This window comes from Chelon labrosus (assembly GCF_963514085.1).
Source record: "Chelon labrosus genome assembly, chromosome: 16".
Taxonomy (NCBI): domain Eukaryota; kingdom Metazoa; phylum Chordata; class Actinopteri; order Mugiliformes; family Mugilidae; genus Chelon; species Chelon labrosus.
In genome coordinates, this window is record NC_140349.1 from 5,525,935 (window position 1) to 5,534,899 (window position 8,965).

General features: G+C 42.8%; 1 protein-coding gene across 2 annotated transcripts; it reads left to right on the plus strand.

Moving 5' to 3' along the window:
* Positions 1 to 345: 345 nt before the first annotated feature.
* On the plus strand, positions 346 to 5,629 carry flot1a (flotillin 1a; the record flags this gene model as incomplete). Of its 2 annotated transcripts, XM_084563401.1 has the most annotated exons (12): positions 346 to 388; positions 1,133 to 1,208; positions 1,624 to 1,714; positions 2,024 to 2,167; positions 2,376 to 2,495; positions 2,586 to 2,681; positions 2,821 to 2,973; positions 3,822 to 4,003; positions 4,215 to 4,260; positions 4,421 to 4,558; positions 5,073 to 5,237; positions 5,609 to 5,629. In XM_084563401.1, 12 exons carry the CDS (start codon positions 346 to 348, stop codon positions 5,627 to 5,629), a joined length of 1,275 nt encoding a protein of 424 aa, XP_084419527.1. The 2 variants fall into 2 exon arrangements, with proteins under 2 accessions (XP_084419527.1, XP_084419528.1); XM_084563402.1 differs by lacking the exons at positions 2,024 to 2,167; positions 5,609 to 5,629 and having other exon boundaries at positions 5,073 to 5,386.
* Between the last annotated feature and the right edge of the window lie 3,336 nt (positions 5,630 to 8,965).

Below are 8,965 nucleotides of genomic sequence, written 5' to 3' on the forward strand. Positions count from 1 at the left end.
TGTAAACACAAGCGAAATTTATCGAAATTGACGGACATGTTATGCAGATGTTTAAATATGTGTCCATCCGTAATGAGTGGCTTTAAAGTGCATGGTTTCTGTTATTCTTGAGTCTTTTCCTTGTAGGTTTCACTGCGCAACCCTTTTGCGTAAATTAGATTTTAGCTCGCCTGCTCTCTCATTCCCATCTCAACCCCTCCCCTCCCCTCGTCTTCTTTCATCCTGGCAGTTAAACAGGGAGGATGCTAATAACTGGAGACATCAATTGTGAAAAGAAAACAGTTAAACCTTTTATTTAATTCTTATTTTTTTTTGTTTTTTCAACCTGAAGGAGGATCAGCAAACATGTTCTACACGTGTGGTCCCAACGAGGCTATGGTGGTGTCAGGTAAAATGATGGCATGTGTACTAAATCATTTATACCATAAAACCAGAGTAATTGTTGTTTTTCATTCATTTCCACACATTTGAAGACTGTTAATTCAGAATGGACATAATGTATGTAATATCACTGTGAAGGTTCTCAGTCATCCAGGCCGTGTATATATATATATATATATATATATATATATATATATATATATATATATTACTAGTGTGTAGTTTAGGATTTTATCTGAAACATCTGTGGGTGGTGCCCGCCTAAAACTCACACGACAAGGTTGAATTAGATTAGATTGGAATCAGTTTTATTGCCATTTCACATAGTGCCGGCACATGCGAAACAAAATGGAGTTTGGCATCTTAGCCAGAAGTGCATATAGCAAACATTAGAGTCTGTATCGACCAGATAGTCTCTTGGAGTTGAGGGAATTTGTTCGGACCCTTCGCCTGAGCGTCAAAGCATCTTCTAGACACCAGACAAGTCCAGTTACTCTTGTTTCAGCTTTGCTTTATTTATTTTTATATGTACGTATACCTAATATTCAAATATAAAAAGAATATATCCATGGTGACCTAGAGTTTTTAACGTGTCACAATTGTGAGAACAAATAAGAAGTGCTCTCTATGATCGTTTTGGTTGATTCTAAAACGTATAAATCCTTTTACGACTGCTTCAAAATAATGTTTCGAATGCACGGGTTAACCTCTGGTCAGGTCTAAACTCTGCTCCGTCTCTAAACTCTTTCAGGGTTCTGTCGATCTCCTCCACTGATGATAGCCGGAGGCCGAGTGTTCGTCGTCCCCTGCATTCAGCAGATACAGAGGTACACAAACTCTCGAGGTTCTTCACCTGGCGCTTTCCTCTGTCCGTCTATGGATCTTTGCTTTCTGATGTTTAACTCATTAATTAAAATTAAGCATTGTAAGGGACAAATGTACAACAAATCATAGACATAAGCTGGTAAAAGGCAAAAAAGTCCAGCTCAGGTAAGAAAGGAAAGAGCGATCTTGACAAAAAGGTTTCTATTCCAGTTTATTCCATGGCGTCCTGATGTTTTATTTGTCTGAGTTGTAGCTGGACTCGACCTTACGTCCATGCAGACCTGCACTCAATGCTTGAAATTCAATATGACTAAAACAAAACTGACATTGGTGCCCGTTAATGTACACCATTAAAGTGACTCATAATAAATCAATACTCATCTTTTCCTTCATACGTCTTACCTTGCCTCCCTCCAGGATTTCCCTGAACACTCTGACTCTGAATGTGAAGAGTGATAAAGTCTACACCCGCCACGGAGTGCCCGTCTCTGTCACTGGGATAGCTCAGGTCAGTGTGCGTCACTGAACACGGAGCAGCAGAATACAATCCAGGGTTACTTCTCAGAGTAACGATAAACTGATGGACGAATAGTTTTTTTGTGAATCATCAGTGGGCGAACAAACAGTATTTGCGGGAACGTTGTCCATCATGGCTTCTCTGTAGCTTCCACACATTTGACTTAAGACAACAACATAACTGTGGCAGTTGTATTCCGTTGCACATATTTCCTGTAGTTGTTCCAGTAAAGTCCCATCTGTCGTCAGGGTGAAGTTTAAACCTTAATAATAAACATGAAAGTTGACTTTTTCTCTGCAGATGAAGATCCAGGGTCATAATAAGCAGATGCTGGCTGCAGCCTGCCAAATGTTCATGGGGAAGTCAGAGGCTGAGATCTCTCATATCGCTCTGGAGACACTCGAGGGACACCAGCGGGCCATCATCGCCCACCTGACTGTCGAGGTAGGAAGCAAATAGCTCAATGTTGGACCCGAACTGTTGGACTGACTGGATTCTGAGGAGCTGACGTCAGTAAAGAAAATACATCACCCCATCTGAAACATGCTTAGTGTCCTTTATGATATATTTATAGTAATAAAGAGGAGGGCAAGTGCACATACAAACATGACTGGTATTGTTGGGATAAGACTCTTAAATCTTTCTGTTACAGGAGATCTACAAGGACCGTAAGAAGTTCTCGGAGCAGGTTTTTAAGGTGGCTTCCTCTGACCTGCTCAACATGGGCATCAGCGTGGTCAGCTACACTCTCAAAGATGTTCACGACGACCAGGTAATGTGTCTTTTCAAGTGGCTTTCAGGATTTCTATCATTTTGAAACTAACCAGAATGATCTTTTTCATTCTCTCTTTCTGGTACGCAGGATTATCTGCATTCACTGGGAAAGGCCCGAACTGCTCAGGTTCAGAAAGACGCTCGTATCGGAGAGGCCCAGAACAAGAGAGACGCCGTGATCAGGGTGAGACATAGCAAAAATATCGTCGTACCTAAGAAGAATGAGCACCTGGCAGCAGTAGGGCTTTTGGGAATCGTTTAAAAACACATTCTTTCCACTGATCCCGCCTTTCTCTTTTTCCCGTTTGTCTTTCTCTCTGCAGGAAGCCCACGCGATGCAGGAGAAGATATCGGCTCAGTATAAGAATGAGATTGACATGGCGAAGGCCCAAAGGGACTATGAGCTGAAGAAGGCGGTCTATGACATTGAGGTCAACGCGAAGAAGGCCGAGTCTGAGATGGCCTACCAGCTGCAGGTACGTGAGAATAAGAAGCAGCTGGTGTTGTTATCCGACCAGTGAAACGGATATTTGTTGAGACGGTTATAATTGCACAGCCAGATTTACGCACCGTTAGCCCTGCGATAGACTGGAGACCTGTCCAGGGTGTACCCCGCCTCTCGCCCAGTGACAGCTGGGATGCGCTCCAGCCCCCCCACAACCCTTCACAGGACAAGTGGTTACAGAAGATGAATAAATGAATGAATGAATGAATATTTTACAGACTGGATGTTATGATAACATGTGTATATACGTATGTTGCAACCTTTTTAAAGTCAACTGTTTTATGATGAAAGTTGAGTTGACACCAACCATTAAAAAGTAATGGAATGAAATCTATATTCTTGACCTGAATACATATGTTGAGAACAGACAGCTCATGTGCTACATAGTGTGAGCTGCAGATATGTATAGCCTGTATAAAACAGGCAGCAGCTCAGCACCATCAGTAGCATTCAATCGTACTCCACAGCGTCTTGTTAGATAGGATAGTGTAGCTGGTTTATAAAAATGCAGTATTTCTCTGAACTGTACTCCAGCTAAAGGTTTAATAACTCAGAGGGCGTTTGGTGAAGGTGCTAATTGACTGCTGTCCAGAGGATTTGTATCGGTCCTCTGCTAGCATTAGCCTTTTCAGACGAGTGTGCATTGCAGTAGTACTTTAGTTGTATTCCAGGACTGATATGTCACAGTAGTATGGGCTTCATCTTTAGTGAAGTATTCCCACACACTTGATGAACCACTGCTAGTTTGCTGCAACGACCCTCGCCCACCTTCTAGGAGGCGTCCGTGTTGTTACAAGCACCCGTGTGTTTGTGTCGCAGGTAGCGAAGACGAAGCAGCGCATTGAGGAGGAGAAGATGCAGGTGCAGGTGGTGGAGCGGACACAGCAGATCATGCTGCAGGAGCAGGAGATCACGCGCAGGGAGAAGGAGCTGGAGGCCAAGGTGATGAAACCTGCAGAGGCCGAGCGCTACCGCCTGGAGAAACTGGCCGAGGCTCAGCGGTGAGTTTCGGGTTCACTCTCACTCACGAGATGCCCTTCCTAAACGGACGGGCAAGTCTTTCAGTTTCAGAACCAGAGTTTGAAGAATCCGGTGATTGCATTTTGTCTGTTGACAAGATGCAGAATTTCCAGATGTAAGGTGGTAATTTAAAAGGCTTGGAGGCATTTATTTCTCTGTTCACTGTGTGGCTGCTTTTCTTTCTGTCTTCAGTCTTAAGTTGATCATGGAGGCCGAGGCCGAAGCTGAGTCCATCAGGGTGAGTCTGAAATCTCTCAAATCAGATGAAGTAACTCAGCTAAAACATTTTAAACACTTTATCCTTTTACAATATTCATCTTGTGCTCAAAGGATTCATTTTTTTTTAAAGTATCAAGGTGTTTTCTGATGCAGTAAACCTGTTCTCTTACTGCCTCCAGGTCAAAGGTGAGGCCGAAGCGTTCGCGGTGGAGGCCAAGGGTCGCGCCGAGGCCGAGCAGATGGTGAAGAAGGCCGAGGCCTTCCAGGAGTACAAGGACGGAGCCATGGTGGACATGCTGCTGGAGAAACTGCCTCTGGTCAGAAACAGCAATCACTTTTACAGCTGACTGATATTTTATGCACGGCCACACGGCAAGCAGCGTTTCCTGCAAGTCCATCCCTGGTTCCCTGCTTACAGTAAATTATTAAAGCTTTAAACATCCCAACAGTCATGCAGGTCATGGATAGTCACATCTTAACCTCTTTGACATTTTCAGCACAGCTCCAAAACAGCTATTTTTTTTAAATATATTATACAATTTCCAGCCAAAATGGTACAGTCTTCCATATATGATTTAAAAGTGTCAGAAAACATGATTCAATCATTTAAAAAATCACTTTAAAGTCCAGCTTAAAAGCTAAATGAAGCGTGACATTCCGCACATTAAAATGTACGTCAGCTAACGCGGGGAGTAGACGTTTAATTCCGCATTTAATTCACTTTGCTTGGTTAAATTAAATGAGTTCCCACTTCCACCACTTAGCCTGCACTCTGATTTATCTTTCTGGAGTCGAGTTCATATTTTTTCCCCGCCGTCTCTCTTCCACTAGATGGCGGAGGTGATCAGCAAGCCCCTGTGTGAAGCCCAGAAGGTTACCATGGTGTCCAGCGGAGACGGAGAGGTGGGCGCCGCCAAGCTGTCGGGAGAGGTGCTGGACATCATGACCCGTATCCCGGACGCACTGGAGAAACTGACCGGAGTCTCCATCTCTCAGGTACAACGGCTGTGAAGGTTCTCAAGTCATCCAGGTCAGGGCTCCTTACAGTAGCTTGTTTAGTCCTAAATGACTGGTGGGGAAGGAAAGGAAACAGGGGGACACCACCCACAGATGTTCCTAAGAAAAGGGTCCATGTACTTTTTGGTATTGAAAGTAACCTTTACCTTTCATCCTTTAAACTCCACCACCAGTCACTGTCTCAGCTTTGTTTATCTCTCAGGTAACTCCATCCATGCACGTACAGCATATTCATGGGTGCACTTACTCCGTAGGTTGCTCTGTGTGTCAGCTAATAAATCCCGTGTCAAAGGTCACATTTTTCTGTGCTGATATGAATCCTTCCTTCCTTCCTTCCTCCCTTTCTTCAGGTGACCTCCCGTACAGGCTGAAGACAATCAACCAGACCAGTGACCGGGCAGATGTGCTCTCCCACCGTCTAATCCGCTGCCTGGATCCCCTGCATGAGTCTCTCATCGCAGCGTCTCCCCTCACCTCCTCTCCTCTGTGTAGCTGTTTCCTCCTCTGATGTTGCTGTGTTGTGAAAATGACTTATCTCGTCTCTTTTTGTTTTCTGGCCACTGGGCCGAATGTCTGCAGTCAGTTATTTGTCCTTACATTGACTATATTCTCGTTGTCTCTACATCCGCTCAACACCTTACATGTAATCTGTTCAGTTTCTGGATTTGCACTCACCTGACCAAAAATTTAAAACTCACTGATTCATGCAACAAATATAACTGCTGCCACGTTCTACTTCCTCTGGCTCCTCATGTCGTTTCCTGCCTCCTCCTCCTTCTCTTCCTCCTCCTCCTCTTCCTCCTCCTCCCGTTGTCTACATTCACCTTTAACATCTCCTCCATAACTGCCTGTGTCCACTGCCTTGCTGCCAAACCTTAAGTGCATCTTAGCATGAAAGTGTAATACAAACATGCATCAAATACCTTCATTCACTAACGCAACTAACAGTACATATTGGTAGTAGACCAATATGTACTGAGTAAAAGCATATTTGGTCTACTACCTCATATATTTATTGATTTATTTATTGATTTATTTATTGGAATCTGTCTTTGTGTTCACTTTTGTTTAAGATTTTTAGGATTTTTTTAAGACCCTTTGCTTAAAGCATACCGGTGCATGCGTTAAAACCCCGTGAAGCAGCCCGACACCGACACTTTAAAGTGTTTAAAATGTTTACTAATCATAACCCAACCTCAGTCCGATCTTTTCCTGACTTCAGCTGCTCCACCAGGGACGCTGAAATCTTACGAGACTTTTGTCAGAGCGGTGTGACGGTTATTTAAAATGTCACACCCCCTTCCAGCAGATGGTGGGTGCCTCGCTGTCTATATAGCAGACCACCAGACTTCTTCAGTTCCAAACTATTGTCACCTAAACTTTATCTTTAAAGCAATGCGACACACAAATCAGTTTGTCCTTTCTTTGTAATCTGACACTGTGACGATCACAGTGGGTAAATTCTCCTTGTCAGTCTTAAACACCGGCGTCTCAGGTCTGGGGTCGTTTTTCCTTACGGACGCTAGAACGTGACAGATTCATGCCCGAGCAGGACCTTGAACCGTTCCGTTCTGGTTCAGGTTTGCTTGAGTCTTGACCTCCCTTCAGTACAATACGATAAATTAGACGGGTAGCTTCAGTAAAGTGGTGCTTCCTTTTTTTTTTAAGTCTTATTTACGCAGCAATTCTCAGAAAGATGTAGTTTGTGACACTGAAGGTAAATGTCGGGTAATGTGTAGCTTCAGCCTTCTAGTGTAGCATCAGTAAAACTGCTTGAACTTCAGGGAGCGGGATGTTTAAGGAATTAAAGCTTTGATCAGAAATAATAGATTGGTTGTCAGTTCATCTTGCCGTGTACTAGACCTATTTGTTAACTTATTTATTTGTAATTTTGCATAAATAACAAATCTGTTGAAATATAAATCTCTAGCTAGCTCTGAAGTGTTGCTGTTGCTCCTGTAAAGTGTCCCAGCTTGCCTTATATCTCTGTCGCCCTCTACCTCACTATATTCTCTGGGGCTAGGTATTAAAAACATCTTTTTTTTGTTTCATCTCACATTTTATCACATCAAACGAATCCTGCGATGAAAACGTCTTTGTGGAATAATCTGAGGATTTATTTGTTTTTGTACGATCTTCACTTTTCCCCTCAAGAAACCCACACTTTGCTTTCTCTGTGACTTCTCTGCACTGCCGATCCCAGTGCAGCTAAATGTACTGCCACGGCTCTCTGAGGTATTAATGTGAAGATGGACACCGCTGTTATTATGCATGCATCAGTACTTGTCACACTTAAACTACAATGCGTTGTTTCGTGTTTTCAGTCAGGACACGGCAGGTGTGCGTAGCGTCTATGTGGACTCACCAAAGTCTGAGGATACCTAGTGTTAGCTGTAGAAATAAAAATAAAAAAATGTGATCTTCTGTGATGTTATAAGTGCAATGATACCGAAGCAGCACTACTCAGTGATATAGATGTATTTATACATATGTATATTTGATATTTTATATACCCTATCAATGCAGAACTGTTTGCTTCCACTAACAACTCTTATTAACAGCAGCTCCAGTGTTTCATTATAAACGTATTACAGCTGTGGTCGCTTCTTTCAGTCAGTGTCATTTAAACTCGTGCTGTACTGTGTCGGTGAACTTCTACTAAACTTAAAGGTACCACTTTTTTGGATTTCAATTTCTGTCTGTGCACTAATTTGTGTTTTAGGAAAATGTTCTACAATCCTGTACACGGTCTCATTAAAATCCCAAAAGGGAAACCACTTGGTGTATGTCGTCACTGTTTCTGAAGATGAATGATTACGCGCCATAAGCACCTCGCTTTGCACGCGTCTTATTTTATGTTTACACACATGTGATTTGTGCAGGTTTTCTTTTGGCAGCTCTGACAGACGTAGCAGGGTCCTAATAAACTTTCTCCTGAACATTTTTTCTGATGACGGCCTCCTTTTGAGATACATAGAGCTTTGCCCAAGAATGGATTGCTGGGGTAGTTGTTTATGCAGTAATTTAGACTAGCAATGCATTTTACCTCAAATAGTTCTTACTCTGATGTTAAGGCTGTGAAAAATATCTGCAGGAAAGAAAAAATAGTGGGTCTTTTTCTTTTTAATATCATGGACTTGAGCTAAACTGTTATTATGGAGACATCTGAGGCCGTGGCTACTTTTTAAATGGGACATGTGGCTGTTTAAATGAATTTTTATGCAAAATCAGACAGATACAGTGTCCAATTCAAGACCAAAATTGACACTGAAAGTTGGGATGTGCTCAGCTCTGCACATTGACGGGATAATTAATACACCGGAAGGCGCTGCATGGACGTTGGCTGCTGCGTCAAGTTAACGAGTGATAGACAAACTAGAACCGGAAGTAAGGGGAGTTTGGATTTCAAAGCAAGACACGGGTTAGTGAACGCTTTATAATTCAATCCAGTTTAGCAGCACCACAAACTACATCCTCCAGATTGATCATCCAGACGAATCGACGCCTTTCTGACTCCGTTTCAACATAAACAACATTATAACAGTCATGAAGGAGGATCTAGTCCACCCATGCATCTGTTATCTGTTACCGCCTACATATCCCACCGGACATTGGACGAGAGGCGGGATGCACAGTGGACAGGCCATCACAGGGCTTACACAAATATACTATATTGTGAACCATTTTAGATAGATAGATTGAATCTT